Below are 27,454 nucleotides of genomic sequence, written 5' to 3'. Positions count from 1 at the left end.
CCGCAGCAAGCCGGTCGCGCTCCGCGTCCCCAGGCTGTGCAGGAGGCCCAGCCCGGTGGCGGGCAGCATTGAGGCCGGGCCCCCAGCCCAGCGGAGCCGGGAGCGCGACCCGGACACAGACGCAAAGCCGACGGCGACGCCCGGGGCGCTCGAAGCGGGAAGTGGCGGCGGATTGACTCCTCTCGCTTCCGGTCGCCGCCCGCGCGCGCCCGGCCGGGAACGCGGACGACGCGCCGCTGCGGACCGACAGCTTCCAAGGCTCAGCGCTGAGACGCCAGTCCCGGGGTGAGTCGTCGGGGGGCTGTCGCCGCGGTGGGTGCGCCGGCCGAGCAGGGGGCCGGGCGTTTTTGGCCCTGCGTCAGAGTCAGAAGGTGGGGCTGGCTCCCGTCTCCCCGTCTCGCGTGTTGTCACCGCGGAGGATCCGGCTGGCGGCAGGCACTGCCCGGCGCGCGGCGCCGCAGGGATGAGTCGCGGTCCCGGGTCGCGGCCCCGGGGCCCCCGGCGCTGGCCCCGCTGCTGACCACCCCCTCCTTCGGGGCTGCCTTCGCACCATTGACCTCCCTGCCTGGGGCCGAGCGCCGCCTTCACTCGGTGGGATCGCGGTCGTTTCCTTCCCAGTGTTTTAAATGACGGGCTCTTCAAGTTGAATGGCAGACCTCCTTGGTCCTCCCGGACTCTGAACACTCTTTTTGTGAGATGCAGAGTCATTGACTGTAGGATTAAACGTTAGGGAAACGCAAGTCCTTTAACTGCTTCAGCATCATGATGGCTTCTTGGGATGCGAACCAAGTGTTAATTAATTAGAGCAGGACTCGTGCCTGTGGATGTTTCCGGGAATGATTGGTTTCACACGGGCCTATGGCTTAAATTGGATCACTCTCTGGTCGCAAGAAAATTCTGAATGTGGCCGTGGAAACTCTGTATCCTTTCTTTTTTGGTCTTCTTGATACTTCCCGAGTTTGATGGTGCAAAACAAAAAGTTTTGAGATTTTTGACTAACGTAGCAAGTTAATAGATTGCGGTCACATTTATAAGCCAAGAAGGATACAGTTTTTTTTTTTTTTTTTGCCAACTTTATTGGGGTATATGTGACAAACAGAAATTGTATATATTTAGGGCATAAAACTTGATGTTTTGATTACACCCGCTTATTTCTTACAGCTCTTTGATCAGAAATTAGAGGGACCAGGATGAGTGTTACTAGCTAAGTTAGGTGATTAGGGTGTCACAAGATAAGTGCGGGTGTTTGCAGTTTGGGCTCTATTCTCTCGGGAATAGCCCACTTCCAGGATACTTGAGTTTGTTTTCGGAGTTTCTTTCTTACAGTTTCCTTGTGTGCCCACCTACACTCCCTCTCAAATGCCAGCAATCATGTGTTGAATTCTCATGCTTCACATCTCTGATTTCTTTTTCTACCACATCTCTCTGGCTTCCTTCTTTATTAAGGGCTCATGTAATTACATGGGGCCCACTAGATAATCTGAGAAGGCAGTGGCACCCCACTCCAGTACTCTTGCCTGGGAAAATCCCATGGACGGGGGAGCCTGGTGGGCTGCAGTCCATGGGATCGCTAAGAGTGGGACACGACTGAGTGACTTCACTTTCACTTTCCACTTTCATGTGTTGGAGAAGGAAATGGCAACCCACTCCAGTATTCTTGCCTGGAGAATCCCAGGGTCGGGGGAGCCTGGTGGGCTGCGGTCTATGGGGTTGCACAGAGTCGGACACGACTGAAGCGACTTAGCAGCAGCAGCAGCAGCAGCACTAGATAATGGAGGACAATCTCCTTGTCTTGACATCAGCTGATTTGTAACTGTAATTTCACCTACAAAATCCCTCTTGCTGTGATTTAACATAACCACTCAGTTTGTTACATCCAGCGTTGGAAATGCAGGTTTTTTTCTTAATAGATTCAAAGTGATAGATGTGATCAGTGTGTATTGCCCTTTGGTATAATGATAGAATTAGTGGAAGTAAAATGTCAGAAGCTTTAGTTTTGTTTCTCTTTTAGTTCTTTGTCTTCAGGTCTTCCCTGGAGCTGTTAAATGTAGTACTGATGGGTCCTTTTATCTTGAAAACTGTTGCTGATCCTCCACACCCCACTTTTTTTCTAAGCCACAGGGAAGTTAATATTTGAGGCACTGGATTTTTTTTTTCTTTCAACTTGTTTAATTTGGAGGAGGAAGAGCATTCCCTTCTACTAATAACAATATATAAAACTTCTAAAGCATGTGCTATTCCATTGTTTTATTTATTCATTTAATCCGTAGAATAAACCTGTGAGGTGAACACTATTATTATTCTCATTGTACAGATGAGAAAGTTTAAGTGAATATCTCTGATGATTTATAGGGGTATTTCCTACCATTTGGTTTAGTATTTTAATAATAAGTTTTCGTTTTTGGGTTTTTTTTTTTGGCCGTGCTGCACAGCTTGTGGGATCCCAGTTCCTTGACCAGGGATTGAACCTGGGCCACAGCAGTAAAAGCCACTAGCCACTGGGAACTCCCAGTAATAAGTATTTCTAATAAAGTTTCCAAGTTAGAAATGTTCTACAGATATATTTTTTAAATTTAATATGTCCTGTCCTCATAATACAAAATTATTTAGTAGAGTACATTTGATAAGAGTTGGAGTCAGATCTTTGGTTGTAATAGCATCCTGTTATTTGATAAATATCAGTAAAATAATTGATATATTTTAAAATAGTTATAATATGAAGAAAAATGGTGTATGCTTATTTTTCTTTCCCTCTCTTTTGATTTTACATAGGGCACGTGCCTCGGCTTCAATCTGGGAATTCTTTAAGTGAAACGTATTTAAAATCTTAGACCATACCTGGAAGAGAGCCCAGTCAACAATAAGGTGGAAGAGAATGATGTTGTCCTTAAACAATCTGCAGAATGTCATCTATAACCCGGTAACTGATCTCCACAATCACTTTTTGCCTGTGGCAGTGTTGAGAGCAAGTCCAAAGAGTAATATCAGATTGGCTGGAAAGTTAGTTCAGGTTTTTCAATAACATCTTACGGGAAAACTCAAATAAGTTTTTGGCCAACCCAATTATTACCTGGGAGATAGTGGAGGACAGAGGAGCCTGGCATGCTGCAGTGTAAAGAATCAGGACACGACTTAGCGAATGAACAACAACAAATAATTACTCATTGCAGGGGGTGGGTGGGGGCAGAAGTGAAGTTCAGTAAACATAAACGGAGCAGCTGCTATGTGATGGAACTGCAGTGGGTGCTGACTCAAAGCCATTTCCAGCCCTTGCAGCCCCACAGATGCTTAAATTCAATATTCAGCTCTCCTCTCAGTACCCACAATTCGGCATCTGGGAATTCAGCCAATCGCCAATAGATAGTACGTATTTACTGAAAAAAAAAAAAAAAAAAAAAATCCAAGTGTAAGTGGATTCAGACCTGCGCAGTTCAAACCTGTGTAGTTCAAAGGTCAGCTGTACGGGGTGATGAGACATGCTGTGAATAAAGAACATGGAGGAAGAGCGATGGGAAAACCACTCTGATCGTGGTGGGAAGAAGGCTTAGACCATCATAAGATGTAATTTCCAGAGGGAATGGATTTCTTTCTGTACACGTTTTCATTTTCTTTTTTTAACTAGACCTGTTCGTGAGAAGTTCATTTCTCAGCTTTCCCTCTGCCTTTCAAATCCCGCTTGTTACTTGAGCAGGGGAATGTTCAAAGCCAGTGGTGAGGTGGAGAAGGAGAAAAACTAATAGTCTTGTGTGAACCTCAGGCCAGTTCAGGAACCCATGAATGTAATTGCTAGAATTTCAGTAATGAACTGGTTTCAGTTCCTGTGGTGGGAGAATCTTTAGAAATGTCTAGTTTCTATATGTCCGAAACTGAATCTTGAATTTACATCCAAGACAGAGTTGCTGCTTGTTTGGTTTGCTTTTGGTTTTTTTTTTTGGTTTTTTTTTTTGGTAAACCCTCTGTAGGAGACTCCTGGTAAGAGTCCTTCAAGTAAGGCCTTCAGCCAGTCTTATTAGTGTAAGTGAGTTCAGTTTTTTGTTATTTTCTTTGTAGCTCTAGCTCTTTTTTTCCCCCTAACGTTTACTGTCATTGTGTAAGAATGAGGTACAACCACCATATAAAGCAAAGTCAGTTTTGGAAGAAATAGCCTTCATTTCTAGTAGGTTTAAAAACTACTTAAGTAGTTTTTAAGGAACACTTGCTGAACTTGAAGTCAGCTAGACATTTTAAAAGATTTTGTGCATCTCAAGGATTAAAAACATCTCAAAGTTGTAGACTTAACTTTCTGCAGAGATTGAAAGAAAAAAAGAAATATTCTCCCTGTCAAGGGGAACCGAAATGTAACCCTTGCTCAAGCCAGGAGGGGTGGATGGTCGGGTTAATGTTCAGCTCTGCCCTGCATCACAGAGACACCTTATTTGAGTGTTATTTAGAAAACAGTTTTATAACCTGAGATCTTCGCCTGTCTTGATACTAGCACACTGATGTTTGCTGTGGTTTCTGGGGTTAGCACCGTCAACTGCAGAGTTGAAACAAAAATCAGCTGACGTTTCATTACCTGAGGACAGGGCACTTGGAACAGATGCTGCATTCAGGACTCCTGGTGCCGTTCTGAGAATGGTTCATGACAGCATGTTTCCAGAGTAGATATCTTCCTGCATTCTGGGTATTTCCTTAGTGATCAGTTCACTCAACTGGCAAGTGTTTATGGAGTTTCTGCTATACTCTTCATTAAGCTTGTGAAGACAGAACTGCCATCTTTCTATTTTTATCTCTTTACATTTCTAACATTTTGGTCCACGTGTATTGTCTCTTATATGTTAAATTTCAGTTCCTACTGATACGAATTCTGTTCATTCACATCAGTAAAGAAACATAGAGTTAGTTTTAAGGCATTTCTTATTTTGAGAGCATGAAGTACAGAATGTGTCAATTATAAAACTGAAGCTTCTTTCAAAATTATTTTTTAATGCATAATGTCTTTTTGAATAATATATTGGTTTGGCCCAAAAGTTCATTCAGGTTTTTCCGTCATGTTGTGGAGAAACCCAAATGAACATTTTGGCCACCACACTTGTCTGCATGGTTTGCTTGATTGTATAATTTCAAAAGTATAACTATTTCAACAATATATTCCAAATACGGAAGCAAACTGGATTGCCTTGAGGATGTCGAGTAGCCTTCACAAGGGCTTTGTCTTGGTTTGGGGCAGCTGTCACCAGCTAAAACAGTATAATTAAAATCAGTTCAATAAAAATGACTTAAAATATATTTAAAAATTATGGTAGACAAATTCTGTTCATATTCACTCTTGGAAAAGATTAAGTCAGTTGTATAACTGGCCTGTATAATTTTTTTCCTATTTAGTATATTTCATCGACAAGTTCAGTTGATAGAATTCCAAGACTTAAGAAAGTTCGGCTCACTTTTCTTTTCACTCAAATTGAGTGACTAATTTGGAAGACAGTATCTTCATACCAGAAGTTCCTTCAGTGAAATCTCTTGTTTGGCAACTCAATAATCTGCTTAAATATTTTATTATTGTTGTTTATAGAGGTCTTAGGATGTGATCAGGTGTGAGTTGAGAAGTTATTTAGAAATTAATCCATTTGGTTCTCGCTTTTAGTTAACAAGCCATTTGCTAATATTAATCCCACCCTGAAAAGCTCATGATTCCAATTTCCTTAGGAACCTTACTTCCACATTGATTCTTTTTTCCTTAGTATTCTAAGGACCTCCCTTTCTACCTTGCAGTTTAACCTTAAAACACAAAACGATAAAAATGTCTTTTTAAAAATCTCTGAAGATCCTTCCTATTTGTTCCCTTGTTCTTTTGCTAACTTCCTTCCTGAGACAGTCGATTTCTGCTCTATTGATTTCTGCACCATGACTCTGCATTTTGATCTTTTTTTTCTGAATCCTAATTTTTTGAAATTCCAAGTTGATATTGGCATATTGGTGATTTACAGGGTTGTGTTAGTTTCAGGTGTATAGCACAGTGATTCAGTTACAAATATACACATATCCATTCTTTTTCAGATTCTTTTCTCATGTAGCTAATCACAGAGTACCGAGTAGAGTTCCCTGTGCTATATAGTAGGTCCTTATTGATTATCCATTTTGTAAGTAGTAGTGTGTGTATGTTAATCCCAAGCTCCTAATTTATTCCTCCCTGCCCTCTTGTGTTTTTACCCGTAGTTTCATTTCTTTCTTGTCTTTTTACCACTCTCGTCTTCAGTGTCTCTCTTTATTTCTTTGCTGTCTTTTCAGTTCATTCAGTCGTGTGCAGCTCTTTGTGACCCCATGGACTGCAGCACGCCAGGCTTCCCTGTCCATCACCAACTCCCTAAGCTTGCTCAAACTCATGTCCATCGAGTCGGTGATGCCATCCAGCCATCTCATCCTCTGTCGTCCCCTTCTGCCTTCAGGCTTTCCCAGCATCACGGTCTTTTCCAGTCAGTCAGTTGTTTGTATCAGGTGGCCAAAGTATTGAAGTTTCAGCTTCAGCATCAGTCCTTGCAATAAATACTCAGCACTGATTTCCTTTAGGATTGACTGGTTTGATCTCAGGGACTTCTCCATAGCTCAGATGGTAAAGAGTCTGCCTGCAATACAGGGAACCTGGGTTCAATCCCTGGGTCAGGAAGATCCTCTGGAGAAGGAAATGGCAACCCACTACAGTATTCTTGCTGAGAGAATTCCATGGACAGGGGAGCCCGGCAGGCTACAGTCCATGGGGTCACAAAGAATTGGACACAACTAAACAACTGAACACAGTTTGATCTCCTTTCTGTCCAAGGGACTCTCGAGTCTTCTCTAACACCACAGTTCTAAAGCATCAATTCTTTGGCCCTCAGCTTTCTTTACGGTCCAACTCTCACATCCATACATGACCACTAAAACCATAGCTTTGATTAGGCGGACCTTTGTTGGCAAAGTAATGTCTCTGCTTTTTAATATGCTGTCTCAATTTGTCATAGCCTTTCTTCCAAGGAGCAAGTGTCTTTTACTTTCATGGCTGCAGTCACCATCTACAGTGGTTTTGGAGCCCAAGAAAAGAAAGTCTGTCACTGTTTCTGTTGTTTCCCCGTCTGTTTGCCATAAAGTGATGGGACCGGATGCGTGGTCTTTGTTTTTTGAATGTTGAGTTTTTCACTTTTCTCTTTCACTTTCATCAAGAGGCTCTTTAGTTCCTCTTCACTTTCTGCCATAAGGGTGTCATCTGCATATCTGAAGTTATTGATATTTCTCCCTGAAATCTTGATTCCAGCCTGTGCTTCATCTATTTCTGTGTTGACTGATCACCTTTTGAATATGTGTGCAGTTTGTATATCGTTCTGTGACCTCCAGCTCACTTAGATGCCCTGCCAGCCCTTCAGGACCGTGAGTTCAAAACAAAACTCCCATCTTCTTTCCAAGCCAGTCTCCTTTTGTGGATGTCCATTTCTTTCAGTGTCCTTCCATGCTGCCAAGCCCCCAACAGTTTGAAGTTAATCTGTCTTCAAAATTTTAAATTCATTTATCCCAAATTCAAATGACTTTTCCTTATTATTATGTTAAAAATACAAAGAAAAGATATGTACAACGTTTTTAAAATTCAAGCAGTATTTCAGGATTTCATTAAAACATAAATTTTCCTCCTACCTTGGTGCTCATTTACCCTCCCTAAAGGTAACTTTTCTACCAGGTTTTTGTATATCCTTCCTGAGACTGTATGTGAATATCCAAGAGAGAACATATGTTGTGTGTATCGCCTTCTGTATACTGTTTCTTTACATGCATGTATCATATTGGATAAGCTGTGCTATACTGTGCTTTATTCCATTTAACACATTTTGGAGGTGTCAGCATAGAGTTTCCTCACTTATTTTAGTGGCTGCGTAATTTGCCCACTGTGTGGATGTACTGTGACTTATTTAACCAGCCCCCTGTTAAAGGGCTAGATCTATTTATGATTTTCCAGGGCTGTAGTGTACATCCTTGGAGGTGCAAATTTGTGTACATGTGCTAGTATTTTACAAGAGAAATCTATAAAAGTGGAATCACTGTGTCAGAGAGTATGATATCCATTTCATTATCTTTTGGTGGAGGCAGGAGTGAGGTCTTCCTTATTTTTCCATGTTAGAGACATCCCCTTTTTGAAATTGACTTCTTTGACATGCCTGCCCTGCTCTGTTAGATCCTTCTTTCTTCTTTCTTTTCTCACTCCCTGCATTGAAGTCTCCCACATACCCTCAGTTGTAATGATTCACCAGCTCAGTCATGCCCGTGGCTGTGATGTGTCCCAGTGAAAGGATGGAGAGCAAGAACCACAAAGGGGAGAGGCACACGGGGCCAAGTCCAGGGGGTCAGAACAGGATTTCAAGGGTATCCTGCCAGTGCTGCCACAGGGGATGGAGTCAAATCTCCCAGCAGCTGGCTGTGACCGTGTGAGAGATTCTCTCCTAGGGAAGCTCATTAGAGACTCACCACCTGGGGTCTCTATTGAGAGATGTTGTGTAGATAGCATCTGCCTGCTGCTGCTGCTGCTAAGTCGTGTCAGTCGTGTCCGACTCTGTGCGACCCCATAGACGGCAGCCCATCAGGCTCCCCCGTCCCTGGGATTCTCCAGGCAAGAACACCGGAGTGGGTTGCCATTTCCTTCTCCAGTGCATGAACGTGAAAAGTCAAAGGGAAGTCACTCAGTTGTTTCCTACTCTCAGCGACCCCATGGACTGCAGCCTACCAGGCTCCTCCATCCATGGGATTTTCCAGGCAAGAGTACTGGAGTGGGGTGCCATTGCCTTCTCCGTAGCATCTGCCTAGCAGGTACCAAAACTCCAGACTCCCAGCAGGAAAGCAGGTGTTCAGCATAAATCATGTTTGCACAAACAGTTGAGGTGGGTAACCCCCCCTTCTCAGTTAGGGTGGTGAGTGCTCTCCCTAAATTCACGTTTCTTGGAAGGAAGCCTTTCAAAGCCAGCAGCCAGGTCTGCTGTGTTGACACCGCACAGCCCGTAACTGACCACCATTGAGACTTCGCTCCTGACTTCCTCTCTCAGTTTGTCTAGTACCTCTCATTTCATTAAGTCATCATCTCTTCTCTGACTGCTGAGTCTTGGCCATTCCCTTAATGTTGGTCCTGAGTCTCCCACTCCTTTCAGTGTATTTCCCCTTAGATGTCTTGCCAACCTTTCACACTAAGGGTGTTCACAGCTAAAGTCGTCATCTTCCTTCTGAAATTTGTTTCTTCCACAGTTTTACCATTTTAGGTGGGGGCCCCACGTAGACAGTTTTCTTTGATATAGCTCAGTGTTTATCTTCTCCCACCCCCACCCCCTCAGCGTCTGCTGCCATCAGCGTGGATCAGGCTCTTATCTCTCTATGCCAGGCTTACTTGCTGCCAGGCGGCCTCCCCGATATTCCCCGGCCCACTGGATTGTTGTTCCCAATCCCACTTTTGTCTTGTTAGTCTAAAGTCCACCTCTAACTCTGTCTTTAGCTGCTCCCTTACTGTTTACTGTCTCCCGGATAAGTTTTGTCTTTCCCTGCCTCTCTGCCTTCGTAGCTGGACATTTCTACCTGAGCTGGCTTCCTTCTCCTTTCTGCCTAACTATACTTTTTCCCCAGGTCACATCATACCTCATTCATCAGCTGTGGCCACCTCAGTTACAGCTCTCTATATATTTTTCTGAAGCATTTATTCAACACTTCCTTCCTGCCCCATTTTTGGGAAGATGCGGACTTGGCCAGGGCTGGTAGTTGCAAAAACAGAAGCCAGCTGCTAATTTGAGCAGAAGAGGAATTTATTAAGTGATGTCAGCAGGCTGGACCAAAGAACCAGGCTTGTCACCGATGTCATCATAGACAGCAGCCCAAACCGGGCTCAGGGCTGTTGCCCACAGCGGACCAACCGTCCTCTGTGCTCTGGCGGCGCCACCGGCGCCTCTGCTGCCCCCCTCGGCCCAAGTGAGCACTGCAGGATTCTGGCTGCTGCTTGTCATGACGTCCAGCTTAGAGTCTGAACTGGAGGTGCTGATGGACAGATCTGCATCGTATGCCTTCATCACAGTTTGGATGAGTGCTCATGTTCATAAGATAGAGGGTTTCCCAGCTGGAAGGAGGTTCTGATTCGAACAGCTGTACAGAGTGTCACGTTTCCACTAATCATCTTTTGGAGGGTATCTGACTTCTTCCCAGCTGTATCATCAGCTCCTCCTGGATGGACGGAACTCATACTTCTTTCCAGCTGCAGGCTGCCTGACCCAGCCCTGGTGTAGAGCAGACATCTGATGAATGACATAAAAGGCAAAGCAGTATGAATCCGCTGGATGTTCAGGCAGGTTAATGCCAAACCTGACTAAGGCTTAAGTTTATGACACTGTCTCCAGTGTGTTCAGGTCTGTGTTGTATTGTTTTATGTAAATTATTTGTGAAACATCAAAGCCTCAAAGCTTGGAATTGCCTTGAAAACAGCACCCTTCTCCCTTTCCACAGGAGCCTATTTGTGAGGGAGTAAGTGGGCTGAGGGGCTTTTGTTTCCTTCATATGGTCCAAAAAAGTTGAGTATTGCTGATGGCTCAGCAGGTAAAGAATCCGCCTGCAATGCAGGAGACCCTGGTTCATTTCCTGGGTCGGGAAGATCCCCTGGAGGAGGAAATGGCAACCCACTCCAGTATTCTTGCCTGGAAAATCCCATGGACAGAGTGGAGCCTGGCAGGCTACAGTCCATGGGGTCACAAGGAGTCAGACATGACAGAGCAGCAGCAGCAGCAGTGGTATTAATATAAATTAGGGTGCATTCCTAAGTAGAAAGCATTAATATGGAAAACAAACAGCAAATGGCCCAAATTTATAGCACAGTTGTTTCTCAGACTGATACAATAAAAAATTTGTGGTAATAAACATTATAAATGCTTATTATATAAATCGGGAAAATATACAAATATATAAAGAAGAAAATTAAAATCTCATTCCTCAAGAAAAGTGTTGTAACAGTTTTGGCTTACTTCTTTAGTGTTTTCTCTTTCCTTTTTGATGTTTATTATTAACTTGGTTGAGACCACACTGTATGGAGTTTTGTAGGCTACTTTCTCACTGATAATTATTTCACTAACAGTTCTGTGTTATTAAATATTCTGCATAAATATAAGTTGTGCTCAGTTGCTAGTCATGTCCAACTTTTTGGACTGTAGCCTGTCAGGCTCCTCTGTATTCTCCAGGCAAGAATACTGAGGTGGGTTGCCATTTCCTACTCCAGGGAATCTTCTGGACCCAGGGATCATACCTGCATCTCTTGTGTCTCCTGCATTGGCAGGTGGATTCTTTACCACTGAGCCACCTGGGAAGCCAAAATATAAGTTGAAAATATAAAAAAAAATTGAAGTTACAAAAACGGTTCTCATTTTATTAAAAGATATACATCATGAAAGATGCTGCTGTTTATTCTTGCCTGTGGCCAAGAGACTTCCACGTTCTCTATACACAGAAACCATCCAGTCTGATGTGTGGCTGTGGCCATGCTCTACACATCTGTTATATTTTTCCTTTTCTGGTTTGATGCCCCGTTCATCTCCCCCAGGCTGCCCCCAGCAATGGCTGTGACACCAGATGGTCACTGGCTTTGGTGATTTCTTGTGCTACTGCTTAAGGCAGCAACACTCTGTTCAGCAGCTGTTTAGTTGCCACGCCTGTCAGAACCCAGTTTCCAGAATGGTGAGAGCTCATTCATTCACCAAGTGATTGTTGATCATCGCCTGACCTCTGTCCTGGGGGTGTAAAGATGATGGCTAGGTCCTGCCCCATGCAGCTCAAAATCTAGGCATATGTTTGCACAGGAACAGAGTAATGAGTACCATGATGACCCTCAGAGGGGGCTGACTAAGTTGGCCCAGGGAGTCTGGAAAAAGCTTCACACAGAAGATTGTGTTTGAGATGGGATTATATGGCCTCTTTTCATTTCTTACTTCTTGACAGTCAAAGCTACCTTGATCAATTTTAGCATAGATGTCATAACCCAGGTGAGCTCGGTATGCTGGTATGCTGGCGTCTGGCCTGCTTGTCTCGGTCGGTCAGAGGCTGCAGATGGAAGTGGGATGTGGTTGGGGTGCAGGAGATGCAGCCACATAACCAGTGGTCAAGGAGGATGGTGGAGCCATCCAGGGGAGGGGAGTGAGAAGATCTGATCATGTGTCAGGCCCCAGACAAAAATGCTGGGTTCCAGGTGAGGAAGGGGCAGGTGGGAGACCCGAATCCTGTGTGGGAACCCCTGTCAGGGCCCAGGCCTGCACCCTGGACCAGGCGAGGTCTGCAGATGCCATGTCTTGAGAGACCCACAGGCACCCTGAGTGTATCCTTCTGACCGTGCAGGTCTCTGGTTCCCATGGGGGGTGCGGTGTGGAAGCCCAGTGGGTAAGGTAAGGCACCCAGTCCCAGGTATGGTGGAGCGGCTTAGTGGAGTGCTCTCTGCAGGCAGTGCGTGCTTGTCATTGTCTTCTTCAGCGCTAGAGTAGGGCCTGGCCTGGCCTACATCATGTTGGGATCATCCCTGGAACCTTAGGAAAAACAGAGGGGCAAGGTGTGGCATTTCATACAACCCTTTGCCAGATATTCCCAGGTGGCTCAAGTGGTAAAGAATCCGCCTGCCAAGGCAGGAGACTCAAGAGACGTGGGTTCAGTCCCTGGGTTGGGAAGATCCCTGGAGGAGGAAATGGCAACCCACTCCAGTATTCTTGTCTGGAGAAACCCATGGACACAAAGCCTGGTGGGCTACAGTCCATGGGGCCACAAAGAGGCAGACACACTGAGCATGAACACACACTCCAGCCAGATAAAAAGTACTGGAAATAGTATGTGTCTATTTCTAAAGAATCCAGAGTGGTTTGCAGGTGTCCTGCTGTCTCTAAGCTACGTTGTTCCTGCTCAGCTGTTTGAATGTTGAGGACTTGGAAAAATGCTAGGGTCTGAGCAAATTCATGTGCAGCCTTTAAGAGTGTAGTCCTTTTTGTAAGTGACCATTTGTTAAAATTATTTTTCCTAGGTAATCCCCTATGTTGGGACCATTTCTGAGCAGTTGGAGCCGGGAACATTGATTGTACTACGTGGGCATGTTCCTAGTGACTCGGACAGGTAAAGTCATTGTGTTAGATGAGAACACAAGTATAGTGCATCTTTGTGATTGTGGGACAACAGCAAATAATGTAGGAGAGACCATCTGGGTACTTGAGGCTGATTTTGCTTTTACAGCAGCCTTGGCCAAGGTGCTGAGGAACCTGGAATGAAAAACTGAAATACAGGTGATTTGGATTTTTTTATTGCTGTGAGTCTGACTTTAGTGTGCAGAATTAGAAACACAGCTAGTGGAGGGAATTGTGGTCAGATGACAAGGACGTGGCCTAGTTACAGTGTAACTTTCGCACAGCATCTCTTCAGACCTGTCCAGGTGGTTTTATCTAATGCTTGCCTTGGGCACAAAGTCTGGATGAGCAGTATCAGCTGGAGTTGGACTTGGCTCTGTATGACTGACGCCCGAGTAACAGTGGTTTAAATAAGAGGCGAATGTGACGTCTAAAGGGGACAGCCCAGACGGCTGAAGGCCGTGCCATCGAGCTGGCAGAGGCGGGACCCCCTTCCTGCTCGCACCCGCTGTCCCAGGGTGATGTCTTCTTTCTCACGGTTCCTGGAAGCTGCGGCTCTGGTCCTCAGGTTGTGTTTCTGTAGCTGCCTGGGTCCATATGTGGTTTTTGGGGGGAAGATTTGGGGTGGACAGAAGACAGATGTCAACTGACTGTTGAGGCTGTTTCCTGTAGTTTTCCGTGAATTCTTCCCTTCCACCCCGTTGGCAGAGCTTGGGACTCCTGGGCCAGCCCTCCTGCAGGGAGGCTGGGAAATTAGGTGCTTATTCTGGGCCGTTCAGGCCCCCTGGGTGGGTGAGCAGCGGAGTGGATGGGGGTCAGCAGGCCTGGGTTTCCACGCGGCCGCCTTCCTGAGTCCCCACGTGGCCCGTCTCTTCCCTCCACAGGTTCCAGGTGGACCTGCAGTGTGGCAGCAGTGTGAAACCCCGAGCGGATGTGGCCTTCCATTTCAATCCACGCTTCAAAAGGGCCAACTGCGTTGTCTGCAACACTCTGAGAAATGAGAAGTGGGGCTGGGAGGAGATCACCTACGACATGCCTTTCAAGAAAGAGAAGTCATTCGAGATCGTGATCATGGTCCTGAAAGAGAAGTTCCAGGCAGGTTTTGGAGGGTGGAGGTTGACTCCTCACTCATGACAGTGAGCATGAGGGAAGCCCTTCACACACGTGAACTCGCCCATACATCTCCTAAATCCAGAGGAAGGGTTTGGCTTTATAACTCTCCTCAGAAGTAGGGCACGGCGGGTACCTTCCCTTGAGGTGGGCACAGCCTGGCTCCTGTGTCCCTGCTCATGTCACCATGCAGGTCCAGTGTGACTGGATCTTTGCTGGATTGTTCTCCTTGCAGGACTGAGTTCGTTCTGAACTGGCTCAGGCTTACACTGATGATGGAGAGTTAACTGCAGGCACTAGAACCCTGAGTGTGGGGGAGTCTGAACTGACAGACACGGGATCCTGTCGTTGGAGTCGGGGCCAGGGGGGTTGTTCAGTTCCGTCCTGTGCTGCCTCGTCCCGTAGGATCCAGAGATTCTAACCAGAGGAGATCTTAGAAAGCCCACGTATCGTCAGGACTGCTGAGCACTTTATCCCTAGTGTGTGCAGAGGTGGAATGTGGTCCCGAGGCTGCTCCAGCCTGTGGAGCCTCCCAGAGCAGAGACTTGACGGCACAGAGGGAAACATTCCACCCGAGGTGCAGACCCCTCTGACCTTCAGAGCCTGCTCCCACCATCCCTCCTCCCCAAAACCTCCCCCTCCCCCCACCCCTCCCTCTTCTGGCTGTTGGAGTCCTTGCGTCTGTATCATTTTTTTTTAACGCCTGTCTGTACTGTTGTGCTTTGGTTTTTTTTCCTGCCTTTCTTTTGCCTTCCATTGGGATTTGCAGCTCCCTGAGGTCTGAGACCATACTGTGTTCTGCGTGTCTTCCTGACACTCCGTACACGTGTATTGGCATCTGGGAGGGAGGAAGAAGGAGCCCGGAGCACTGGTGCCCTCTCGGTCAGGCACTGGGCTGGAGTCTCACGAGAGGGACGGGGTCATCTCCTCCCAACAGCAGCGTCTGGAGGGCGCATGCTTCCTGCTCACAGATAGGAATTTCAGAGAACTTGGGTCATTTGCCTGGGTTCATTCATTCAGCAAATTACCCAAATGTGTGTGGAGCACCTACCTTGTGCGGGGTGGTCTCCAGAGTCTGGTCCTCAGGACAGCAGGGTGATGAGGTCGTGGGGCAGGTCTCTGCCAGGGCTCATGGGCACCCAGGGTGTCTCATGTACAGGCCTGCTACACACGGGGATGTGGTCGTGTGTTCACCGATGTGTGATCCATCTGGAGAGAGTGTCCCTGGTGCTCAGAGGAAGAACTCAGAGGAAGTTAAGTGTGCTGTCTGCTCTGGTTGCTTTCATCACAGTTTGGTCAGACGTGTCATGGGGAGACCTGTGGGAAAAAGTCTCAAAATAAATCTGAGTCAGCAGATTTAAACTTGGATAAATTAATAAAATTCATTTATTAACTGCTTTATTGGAGGGGGCTGTTGTCTTCTGTTTGTTCAGGTGGCTGTCAATGGAAGGCATACCCTGCTGTATGCCCACAGGATCAGCCCAGAGAGGATCGACACGCTGGGCATTTACGGCAAAGTCATCATTCACTCTGTGGGCTTCAGCTTCAGCTCGGTGAGAGCCCTTCCATAGGGGGCGGGGGGGAGGGTGGTCTGGGGGTCTTCTTTGGTGACATTTTCTGATGAAATGGTAGGAAACATCTTTAACTAACATCATCTGTTGAGATGAAAACAGTGTAAATATATCCCTCACTAGTGTGTTAATTTCTTAGAAGTAAATATTCGGACTGCTGCTGCTGCTAAGTCGCTTCAGTCATGTCTGACTCTGTGCGACCCCATAGACGGCAGCCCACCAGGCTCCTTTGTCCCTGGGATTCTCCAGGCAAGAACAGTGGAGTGGGTTGCCATTTCCTTCTCCAACGCATGAAAGTGAAAAGGGAAAGTGAAGTCGCTCAGTCGTGTCCGACTCTTAGCGACCCCATGGACTACAGCCTACCAGGCTCCTCCGTCCACGGGATTTTCCAGGCAAGAGTACTGGAGTGGGGTGCCATTGCCTTCTCCAAAATATTCGGACTAGTAGAATGCTAATCATTGACTAGAGCTTTATTGCCTGTAGATCTCAAATCTAGCATGGTTCTAACAAAAAACCCAAAGTGATAACCATGAAACAACCAACCAACCTTTTATAGCTGGAGTGGGGGTATATTTCCTTGACGTGGGAGTACCGTGGAGTAGTTCTCTCTAAAACTGTTTCCCAGCAGTGGGATGTCCAGTTGAAATTGCTAACCTGCCCTCCACAAACAGTAAAACAAATTACAGTCTCGAGACTCTGATTCATTCGCTCAGTCTTCACACTTGTTCTTACCTCTGTAGCTTTTGTCAGTTTGGTAGTAGGAGAAGGATGCTAATGTTCCTGCCTTTTTGGATATTTGCATATTTTCCATGTTTAGTACCATTTATGATTTTTTTGATATGTCAAGAAGATTATATTTACAATTCTGATGGATGTTAAACATTAATCTGAACTTTTTTTCAGGATTTAGGAAGTACCCAAGGATCTACTCTGGAACCAACAGGGATAAGTAAAGAAAATGTAAATATTAAATCTCTTAAAGTTTAAAAATGTCTAAAAATGTCTTTTTTAGTTGCCATGTAAATTTGGTGGCAGGCAGGCTGAGTTTTTTTTAAGTTATGTTTTTAATATGAAAACTTACATTTTTAATATGAACACATATTTTTAATATGAAAACATGTTTTTAATGTGAAAACTTACATTTTTAATAATATGCTGGAAGTTGAAAATTGAGGCATATACTTCAGGGTGCCGGTTGCATTAAGTTTTGCTGTTTAAACTCTCATCTGACCACTCCCCACCAATCTCATGTACAAAAAACTTTCTTAACTGCCGAGTAGGGCTGGCAGGAGGTGTTTATACCTAGTGAGCACAACCAATGCATCAGTAAACAACTTCCACGTTTCCACTTGTTCCCCATGGAAACAAGTGCAGTTCAGACCTTTTAGCTGTTATTAGTGGAGAAAAGTGAGGTCTTAACTGATCTCAGCACGTTCATAAGCAGACTCTAATCTCAGCATCTGGGGAGCACCCTGGAAAGAAGTAAAACATGTTTGACCCCGTGTGTGGCCTTTGGAAAATGCTTAGCTCACGGTGGAGGTTACAGAATTCAGACGATGAACTGGACAGGCAGACTGTCCGCAGCCTGCGTGGCAATCTGCAGCTCCCTGCATGTGTTCAGAAGGCACTGGCACCTACATGTCCCCTGCCCAGTGCTGGGCAGGCCCTGCTGTCCCAGGCTCTGAGTCGTACAGCCAGGAACATCTGATTGCTCATGTTATACCGTTTATTTCTTGCCTGTCACACATTCTCCTTTTGTCTTTCTTTTTCAATAGGTACAAAAGTCTGGCGGGTCACAGCTTGTAAGTATTTTTGCTATATAACATGTGGAACCTTTTTATAAGAGTGTCCAGGAAATGAAGTTTAAACCTTGGAAGACAGCTTCACTTATTCCATACCTTACTGCAGAACTGTTTCCCTACAGCCTAGTAATAGAGGAGACATTTCTAAAATCGTCCCCAGAACTGTCTACACCAAGAGCAAAGGTTCGCCGGCCAATCACACTTTGACTTGCGCCAAAATACTACCTACCAACTGTTTGTCAAAGGTTTGAAGAGCCAAAATTTTCCTAATTCTGTGTAACGAGTTAAGTGTTAGTTAGCTGGTTGTGTAATCTCCACCCTCAGTCCAAGCCCGAAGCAGCCACTTGGCGCTGGCATTGTGTGTCATGGACGGAGAGCAGGTCCCTGAGCCCCGAGTGTGTTTTTGTAACTGCCCCGGCCTCGGCCGCCTCCCCTCCAGGCTGGACACAGAGCACACGCCAGACCCCAGCCGAGGTGACTTCTCAGAGGGAGTGTCACTCGGAGGCTCAGGGCCCTCCCCACATCCGTTCACTTCATGGTCTGAAACAGCCTCATGGAGAGTCTGCTGGGAGCCGGCACAGTGCTGACGGCCGGGGACCCCCGTGGGACCAAGGCAGACTCATCTGTCCCTTCACGGGGGTCACAGGGTCACGGCCTTTAAACATGTCCCGGTGTCTTCAGGCAGTTCTCCCACAAGATCTCTTTCTGAGGTTGCCTGGCACTGACTGGGGTTTCTTTGCAGACTCTGCCGTTCGTAGCAAGGTTGAACTCCTCCATGGGCCCTGGACGGACCGTCGTCATAAAAGGAGAAGTAAATACAAACGCCAAAGGGTCAGTACCGTTAAGTGACCTTGAAAGTGCGGATGCAGCTGTGCGTCTCTTACCCTGTCACGGCAGTCTCGTGAGGTGCAAGTTGGGCTAGCGTCATAAGCTTCATTTGAAAAATAAGACGGTTAAAGCCAGAGGCAGTTAGACTGCTAAGGACAAAGTTGGTGGCAGAGCCCTAGGCTTTTTGTGGCTAGACAGGAGGGTGGCTTTTTGTCCACAAGGCACGCCCTCGCCTTGAACTGCAGGGCAGCCTACGAGAGCAGATCAGTTCTGTCAGGACTCCTCTTGTCATGGACTTACAAATTCCTACTCTTATAATCTTTTCCAGAGATGTGCAGAGTTCTGAAAGTTTGAAGTGCGAGCTATTTTCCCAGGTTGCACTAGTGGTAAAGAACCCGCCTGCCAGTGCCGGCAGCACAAGGCTCAGGCTCAGTCCCTGGGTTGGGAAGATTCCCTGCAAAAGGAAACGGCAACTTGCTCCAGTATTCTTGCCTGGAGAATCCCATGGACAGAGGAGCCTGGCGGGCTGCAGTCCAAGGGGTTACAAAGAGTCGGACGCGACTGAGCACACACAGTACCCTTTGAAGAACAGAATACTTGTAAATGTTGAGAGAGCTTCTGCTTTGGAGGGACCCTATTCCAGTGACAGATGTGATCCTTCGGGTCACTTATTCTAACCCAGTAATTTTTTCCCAGTCGGATCTATAAACACTGATTTTTAAGCTTTCCATATTTTCATTTTGCAAATAACATACCAATGGTATACTGACTCACAATTTTAAACATCACCTTCGGTGGCATTCCTGGGTCTTTGAGTTTAATCCTTATTGTTAAAACGGCACCCCTCTCTTTTCCTTGGCTAATTAATTTTTTCTTTAATTCTCTCAAAAGCTTTACTGTTGATCTGCTGTCAGGAAAATCCAAGGATATTGCTCTCCACTTGAACCCACGCCTGAATGTGAAAGCATTTGTAAGAAATTCTTTTCTTCAGGAGGCCTGGGGAGAAGAAGAGAGAAATATTACCTGTTTCCCTTTTAGTCCTGGGATGTACTTTGAGGTGAGATGATTATCTTCTTTGAAAACAGTACAGGAAAAAGAATCCTGGGGGTAGGGGTAGGATAAATTGTCCATCCTGGGCTTCCCTCATAGCTCAGTTGTTAAGACTCCACCTGCAATGCAGGAGACCCTAGTTCAATTCCTGGGTCGGGAAGATGCATTGGAGAAGGGATAGGCTACCCACTCTTATCTTCTTGGGATTCCCTGGTGGCTGAGCTGGTAAAGAATCCTTCTGCAATGTGTGAGACCTGGGTTCAATCCCTGGGTTGGAAAGATCCCCTGGAAAAGGGACAGGCTAACCACTCCAGTATTCTGGCCTGGAAAATTCCATGGACTGATAGTCCATGGGGCCAAAAAAAGTCGGACACGACTGAGTGACTTTCACTATTTAAATCAAGTACAGCTTAATATGTGGAGCTTGTGTGTGGTTTTGTTTAGCTGGAGACTGTTATTTTGAATGCCATTTTGTAACATAGGTAATCAGCACAAACGGCCAAGCCAGTCGAGTGCCACATTATTTACACTGGAATTATCCAATGTTTGTTTTCATGATGACAGTTTCTGTGTAGCCCCTATTAGTTAATAGGAATTTTAACAGGAACCTGGTCTCAGGGCTGAGTAACATGTTGAACCCTAAGTGACCACGAGGACATGGGAGCCGAGACTCCTTGCCCTGTCGCCTTGGTGACATGCAGCTGAGGTGGCAGCACTTTCTAAAGCGATCCTGCTTGTGTGCCTTCAGAGAAAGACACATTTAGACCACCAGGACTTGAAGGCGTGTAGTCCTGAGCCCCCAGAGGTGGAGTATCACAGCACAGCCTTTCCCCAGGTGTGCTTCCAGGCTGCTGAGCCCAGTCTCCTCGATGTGTCGGATGCCACGTGGTCGGCTGGGTACCCTCAATAGCTCACGTGACTGACTCCTCATGTGGTCGCTGAGGGTCACTGATTTCGGTCATGCCTCCGCATTTTAAATTGTCACGTGCTCTAGACAATTGGAGCTTGCCAGACTCCTCAGAGTTGCTGAAAGCATGAACATCAGGCTGAATAAAAGGTGGCAATTTGACACTAGTTTTATTAATAAGTTCCAGTCTAAGGCATGCCCTGGTGTGTGTGGAGTAACAGACAGAAATGAGCCAAGCACAGGCTCCTGAAAGTGATGGATACTGGTTTGGGATTCAGAAGGATGTGGGTACACTGCATTTTTCAGATGTTGCGGACGTATGGACAAGTCGCTGGAGGTGGGAAGCGCGGCCCCAGGGTTGCTCACTTGGCAGGTGTCGGCGTGTGGGTGACGTGGGTTCCCTGAAGGAGCGGTGGACGCTCTGGAAGAAGGTCGAGGATTGTGTTTGATGACTGGGAACTGGTGTCTTCTTTTTTGACCTGTTTGAGCCCCAAGTTTGCGAGTACTGCATTAGTATGAAAGAGGACAATAATAAATTCTCTTAAATAGTCTTTTCCTGGTCTTCTACTTCAGGAAGGGTAATTGACGTCATGTTGGATCATTGTGGTTTTTCGTGGGGCTAATTTTTTTCATTTTAAAAATGTCTTTCGGTTCTTTAACTTCATCTGTGAGCTCTTGTTTTTTATAAATTCAGTTGGCACAGTATCGTGTCCAGCAGGCTGTGGGCCACTTATCTCCCATTGTTAACATGCTGGCTCTCCACTTGCTCTGATGTCCCATAGAAGCTCTTCACAGTGTCTGCCTAACACCAGCCTGTTTTCCCTTCTGAGCTTGTTGGGGTGGTGTGTCCTCTGTTCTGTGGAGATTGTTAAATGTTCACCAGAGAAGTCTTTCTGCCTGGTTCAAACTGGGGTTTCCACCGTTGTGGGCACAGGACCCCCAGTCACGGATAGCTCCCCCAGTTCTCTACATCACCCTTCTGCCTTCATCTGTGTCAGTTACTGCTGTTATCCATGGAATTTCCCCCTTACTAATCTCCCCCAGCAGTCATTTCTACTAGTTGTATCAAAAGAAAAAAGACACTCAGTTTGCTGCTTTGAGGATCCAGACTTTGTGCCTCTGTCTGCCTCTGGGGCAGAGGCAGGGCGCGAGGGGAGAGCCGTGGACTCGCCCTGCTGGGCTGTTCAGTGAGGGTGGAGACGGGGTAGAGTGAGTGGCTGGACTGGCATGGGGGATGGTAGCAGGGAATAGGTTGAGGTGGACAAGAAATTTAAAAGGACTGCAGATTCTTCTGTTAACTCTGAAGGGCTAACACCAGTGATGACTCTGAACTGCATCTCTGCCAGAATGCAGAGGTTCATAGAACAAGGAGCTTTGACCAGCGTTACAGAAACAGTGTGCTGAGTCGGGGTGGGAATCAGAGTCACCAGGCAGCTGTGCAGTCCCCTCCAGCTGCCCTAACCCTCTGGGATTTAGTATTTTCTGAGCTGCCCCAAACCCAAGTTTGAGGCAGAGAAGTGAGGACCGAAGCCCCTGGGTTCCTAGCCCATGGCAAGAAGCAGCTCTCTCTCCTTCAACTGAGTTCCCATGTGTCTTGAGGAAGGCGACTTCCCACTTCACTGAGAGCCAGGGCAGGAGTGGGTGCATGCGGGGCAGGAGCGGGGGACCGAGCGACCAGCGGGCCTCAGGCCATGGTGAGGTTCCAGGCACGTGAGAGCCACTTCCCTGAGTGGGACAAGGCAGAAAGTGCCACCACCAGATACGCGTTCGTCAGAGCTTAGAAACCGTGGCAGGGTGTCAGCGCTGGCAGGCTGGGAGAAGAACTAAATGGTGTACTTTTTAACACTCTGTGTGCAAGACACAAAACCTTCTAAAGCCTGGGGAACCCTCGTGTGTGCTTTCCTTCCAGATGATAATTTACTGTGACGCCAGAGAATTCAAAGTCGCGGTGAACGGTGTCCACAGCCTGGAGTACAAGCACAGGTTTAAGGAGCTGAGTAAAGTCGACACGCTGGAGATCAACGGCGACATCCACTTACTGGAAGTGCGGAGCTGGTAGCTGACACGAGGGCTGTAAATGCTGAAATACAGCATGACCTCGGTAACACTGGCCTTGGTAAAATGCCTCTATCACGACATGCTTTCTATACATTGTTAAAGTCCTTAAGTCCCGCTGGGTGTCCTCAGTCCCTGCTGCGCGACTTGCCGAGCCGAGTGAGAAGACTGATGCCACAGTAGTCACAGCCATTACTATAATGGGCTTTCCTGCTCTCCTCTGCACCTTGACTGCCTCTTGTAAACCTACTTTGCATTCAGCAAGTATTTAGGAAGTGCCCACTGCAACAGAGAAAGCCAGCCTGCACTGAGCATTTATCTTTCCACGTGTGCTGGGAGCCAGGGATACAGAGTGGGGCGCGTACATTCCCTGTTCTGCCAAGCTCTGGGCCACTGTTGCTCCTTCACGCACTGGACTCACCAGGGACTTAGAAGGATTATTCTATTAAGTCTCCTAAGGGCACAAATTTATAGGTGACACTTCCTCCAGTGCTGGCTCAGGGTTTGATTGTATCCCATAATTGGGAGGTTTGATGTTGATTTATGTCTGGAGATTTTCTTTAGCATGATAAATATCTAGCTCTGCGAGTTGGAAGCATTACCAAATGATTAACACTTTGAACTCTAAACGCAGCACAATGATAAAGGCAAAAAGCAAAGCAAAACTGAACCAAATGGTGTTGAAATTAACTTGACGTCAGTCTCAAGGCCACTGATTTCTGTACCAGTAAATGCATATTTTAGAATATTGGAGTTTCGAGTGAGCCAGAGGTCTCCTATGCACATACTCTACAGAGAGTGTAAGGTAGACAAGAGACGGTCTCAATCTGTAAAATGTCTGTGGGTAACAAAGCAGTGTCAAGATCAGATTTAATGGCTGTTTATAAAGCAGGCCCCATCAGTAAACTGCAGCAGCCGAGACCAGTCAAGTGGAGAGGCGCTGGCATTCTGCCGCTGGTCAGCGCGACCAGCACTGCCTCCGCCGTCTGAAGACGGGTCCGTCATCGTTAGTGACGGAGATCAAAACGTTGTTCTGCTTTTAGTGATTAAAATCAGGACCTGTATCAGCAAGTTAAACTGTTGCATTTCTGTAATTTTTGTCTATTATTCTTTGAAGCAAGTTTGGCAGAAGTTCTTTGTAGAATTCTTACAGGTCAGATCTTGTTACAGGGAATTTCAGAGGTTTGTGAGTGGGGGAGGGAGAAAGCTGAATCAGTCGCATCATTTTATCATGTTAAATTGCTGGGCTGAATTCTGCCAGGATTTGGGGATATTTTCATAACAGTTTGTGGTTAGATATTATTTGTATCCATATATTGCAGAAAATACTATTACCAATCTTACTCCTAAAGGTACTCAGTGTGGACGCTTTTAGCACTTAATTCTTTTCCATCTTTTCATGTTAATTTATTATGTGGAGTCTCACCAAACTCAAAAAAAAAAAAATAGTGGAGGTGGGGATGTTGGGAAAGCTGTACAAGGCAAGAAGGGTCTAGACTCCCCAGGGTTATTTTTTTCCTTCAGAAAAGAACATCAGAGGGCCTGGCAGATGGCAGAAACTGTGGACCACTTAGAAAAAAAAGAAAAGCCCCCTTACCTTGTTTTCTTTTATTCTTAACCACAGTACGTTTTCCTTTTATGTGGACAGTACTAAGAGTTCTTTGATAAATATAAAATCTTAAGATCATTTGTAGAAAATAAGCTGTTACCATTTATTAATAAATCCTGTTGTGACATTTCTTAAAGAGAAATACGCACTCCTAGCAAGCTCTGTCTCCAGACGCAAACCAGCCTTCTGCTTGTCACAATTCCACACTAAATTTCTATATCAAATTAGATCAAGGGCTTTCAGACTTTAACAAAGCTATGGAACAGTTCTTAGATGCCTTAAAAATTTAAAAGGCATCAATTAATGTCTTAAACAAAATAAAGGCAGATTTAATTCTGCTTGAGTGTTCACTTTCTAGCTTCACCATGACATGGTATAGAGAGAACTTTAAAGCTTTGAAAAAATTCTTTTATTTACTTTATTCCTCAATTCTTGGTTAACTGCCAATGGAAATGTGAGCACATCTAACTGGAGGGGCTCCTTCTTGCCACCGAGTGTTTCAAGGCCCTGGCTATTTGTAGGATCATTGGGTGTGGTGGTTCTGTAAACAGTCTATTGCCTCTACCACCCCACCCTACCCCCAAGAGACTGAAGGATAAAGGACAGTCCAGAGTAGAAGATGCGTTCCAGAACGACCTGCTCTGTGGGGCACACACAAAAATTAAGACTGAAGTGTTATCCACCCAGAACGAAAAGTTAAAATCCAGTGGCTTCAGGGCTGAAAGCATTCTTGTTGGGTGCTAATTGTCATTTTCTTAAAGTAAAGAGCTGCTTTGAGTGAAATCCCTGACATGGATACCATGCAAAAGCTATTCCTTTACCATGAACATTCAGGTTTTATAGTCCAAATGCAGGTTAGCTTTGAATGCTAACATTAAACATGTATGTAGTGACAGTAACGTCAATCAAGAGAGACTGTAATAGGTGCTGGGGCTTCCCCGATGGTTTATCGGTAAAAGAATCCACCTGCGATGCAGGAGACTGGGGTTTGATCCCCAAGCTCGGGGAGATCCCTTGCAGGAGAAAATGGCAACCCACTCCAGTATTCTCGCCTGAAGAATCCCATGGAAAGAGAAGCCTGACGAGCTACAGTCCAAAGGGTCCCAAAGACTGAGCAACTGAGCACACACTACACACATAGTCAATGCTGAAACAAACACAGCAGTCTGTATAAAAATACCACGTATCATTTACTCTCTGTAGATTCTGTACAACTGGCAGGAAAGGCTTCTGTGGTCGCATAGATCAGGAGGGAATTTTGTAAAGAAGTCCAAGTAGGGTTAAGGCACCAAAAGTAATATGGTCCTGAACACCCAGAATAAAGACATGAAAGAGCAGTCTGATCTCTGACCAGAGTACGAAATACCCAAACCCAGAGTTTCAGAAGTAGCCCTGGAGAGGCTCTCCCAGGATGGTCTCCAGCTGCTGGATGGTCTTCTGGCACTGGCGCTCTACCTCTTCACATTCATCTAAAAAAAAAAATCAGGTCAGTCTTCCTGCCTCGGTTCTCGTCAGCCTGGTCTGCACATCCTGCTCTCGCTGCGAGTCCCTGAGTCAGGAGAGAAGTGAGCACAGTGCTGAGGCGGAAGCCATCCTGAAGTCCCTCCTGCCTTTCTCCTTCCTGCCTGCCTCCCCTTCTTACCGTCTTAGACGAAGCAGACAAAGACCCCAAACAGTGGTGCACAAATGAACATTCCAGACACCTCGCAATGCTGCTCTGTTTAGTCATTCACACAGCCCCGCCGCGGCGGGGGAACAAAGGCGCAGGCACCTGGCTGGGATGTGCAGTGAACGCCAGCGTGAAAGCATCAGTCCTTGCCTCCGCCACCCCTGCTCGTATCTGTACTACTTCCTGGGCTGCATGGTAGCACCATGCTCACTCTGCTCTGTGTGCAGAGCTGCACAAACCTGAACTTCAACCCCAGTTCCACCTGTCACACTTGTTATCAGATTAGTTAATCCTGTTAGAGCCTCTAGTTTTTTCCTTTATTAAAAAAAAAAAAGAGGGGATAAGGGCATGTGCCTGGTGAAGATTAATGAGCTCATCCACACAGAGTAGAGAGTAAGTGCTGGGCATTAACAGTGCTACTCCACTGTATCCTTAGTGGCACTGGATGTTTTGACATCATAACCCTGCATCTATGGGCCAAAATATTCAATCATAGTCATGTATGAGGTTAAAGCAAAACAACATTATAGTCTGTACTGTCAGCAAAAAACACAAAGGTAAAGACAGTAAGGATTATGCTGTAAACAAATCTCAAATGAGGAGGAGGTGTTTGCTTTCTAACTGTTCCCTCCACCCCACTCAAAACAGGAGCTCAGCCTCCAGGCAAAGGGCTGGAGCCAAGAGCTCATCAGTTTCTCCAAACGCGCGTTCCCACTAGGCACATTCCTACAGAGGTTTAATTACTTCTTAGAAGTTTGGGAATTACCTTCCATCAATTCAGCTAAGAACGGAATGGATTCTGGTAACAAGACGATATAATTCTCTCTCAGTTTTTCAGCCAGTGCTAACACAGTTATCAGAGCAGCAAATCGAACCTGAAAAGATGAAGAATCATTTTTTAAAAACCAAAGAACTATTATAGCTCTGTTAATTTATGATCTAACTTGAGACATGCTCTGAATCTTAAACTGTTACTTCACTGTCTCCATTCAAGCTTCATCTTAGCATACCAGTTCATTTAACAATTTGAGATCTGTTTTATAACATGGGCAACCTCGTAAGTCACAGCCTTTCAATCTGTGTTCTAGTACTGCAGGCCTTTCATTTGAATGCTTTTTTTTTAAAATAACATTTTCCTTAAAAACAGTAAAAAAAAAAAAGCCACATGCAAATTGGAGTGTGTCATCAAATGTGACTGCACTGGAGCTGCTGGCTGGCCTGGCTGATGCCCACCTGGCGGGCGTGTGTCCCCAGCCACTGCAGGCAGGACTCCTGCCCTCAACCCCGACTGGGGTCACCATGTGGAGAGGTGAGGGGCCGCAGGCTCCTCAGCCTGACTAGAAGACACTGACTGTGTCATAAATGTCCTAGTTTTGGAACTTAAAGATTGGAGTGCTGCTTACATGTCTTGTCTGTGACAAGGAACCCAAGCAGCTGTTTGCTTTGTTAGTCATTCACTCTGAAACAAAAGCCATCTTAGTCCTCTTTCTGGTTTGGGGTAATTTAAAGAATATCTGGATACAGCAAAGTGAGATGTTTAAAAAACATTTGTAACTGCCTATGTTCAATCAGGATTTTCCTGATCTGGTACAATCAAAACATGTTACAATAAATCTAATGCAGAAACTTTGTAAGAACCTACAATTTAAAATGTAGGGGTACACTGGAAGAGCCTCATTGTTTCCATTACTTCCAAAAAACTAAATGTTGTGAATTTCAACCAATAAATCTATTAATAGAA

General features: G+C 45.9%; 2 protein-coding genes and 1 long non-coding RNA gene across 10 annotated transcripts in view; 1 reads left to right on the top strand and 2 right to left on the bottom strand.

The window, feature by feature from the left end:
- Positions 1-205: 205 nt before the first annotated feature.
- Positions 206-27,454, top strand: LGALS8 (galectin 8). Of its 6 annotated transcripts, none has more exons than XM_086382800.1 (11): positions 206-285; positions 2,773-2,920; positions 13,016-13,104; positions 13,997-14,207; positions 15,656-15,775; positions 16,697-16,753; positions 17,569-17,595; positions 17,718-17,840; positions 18,338-18,426; positions 19,315-19,480; positions 22,290-27,454. In XM_086382800.1, exons 2-11 carry the CDS (start codon positions 2,876-2,878, stop codon positions 22,437-22,439), a joined length of 1,077 nt encoding a protein of 358 aa, XP_086238926.1. In that variant the 5' UTR covers positions 206-285; positions 2,773-2,875; the 3' UTR covers positions 22,440-27,454. The 6 variants fall into 6 exon arrangements, with proteins under 6 accessions (XP_086238926.1, XP_086238927.1, XP_086238929.1 ...); XM_086382801.1 differs by having other exon boundaries at positions 206-371; XM_086382802.1 differs by having other exon boundaries at positions 231-591.
- On the bottom strand, positions 9,765-15,656 carry LOC147343139 (uncharacterized). 2 transcript variants are annotated; one of them, XR_015157126.1, is made up of 2 exons: positions 15,274-15,656; positions 9,765-10,265 (listed from the first exon to the last, which is right to left on the bottom strand). It is a non-coding gene; the product is annotated as an uncharacterized LOC147343139 (long non-coding RNA). The 2 variants fall into 2 exon arrangements; XR_015157127.1 differs by lacking the exon at positions 9,765-10,265 and adding an exon at positions 13,267-15,183.
- Positions 25,216-27,454, bottom strand: part of HEATR1 (HEAT repeat containing 1) — a 50,799-nt gene continuing 48,560 nt past the window's right edge. For both annotated transcript variants that reach the window (XM_086382798.1, XM_086382799.1), the window contains exons 44-45: positions 26,480-26,588; positions 25,216-25,513 (exon numbers count right to left, since the gene is read on the bottom strand). In XM_086382798.1, coding sequence (XP_086238924.1) covers positions 25,425-25,513; positions 26,480-26,588 — 198 coding nt within the window. In that variant the 3' untranslated portion in view covers positions 25,216-25,424. The remainder of the gene's footprint in view (positions 25,514-26,479; positions 26,589-27,454) is intronic.

The sequence above is a fragment of the Bos grunniens genome, chromosome 28, assembly GCF_055505025.1.
Source record: "Bos grunniens cultivar Pamir isolate PY7600 chromosome 28, Bosgru_T2T1.0, whole genome shotgun sequence".
NCBI classification, from domain to species: Eukaryota; Metazoa; Chordata; class Mammalia; order Artiodactyla; family Bovidae; genus Bos; species Bos grunniens.
This window is presented reverse-complemented; position numbering and strand designations above follow the sequence as displayed.

What these genes read in the sequence shown, in the direction of transcription:
- LGALS8 (XM_086382800.1), top strand. Translation starts at nt 2,876, where the DNA reads ATGATGTTGTCCTTAAACAATCTGCAGAATGTCATCTATAACCCG. An exon ending in AGTCTGGCGGGTCACAGCTT is followed by an intron (nt 17,596 to 17,717) that starts GTAAGTATTTTT and finishes GTTTCCCTACAG; the next exon opens with CCTAGTAATAGAGGAGACAT. An exon ending in GTCCTGGGATGTACTTTGAG is followed by an intron (nt 19,481 to 22,289) that starts GTGAGATGATTA and finishes CTTTCCTTCCAG; the next exon opens with ATGATAATTTACTGTGACGC.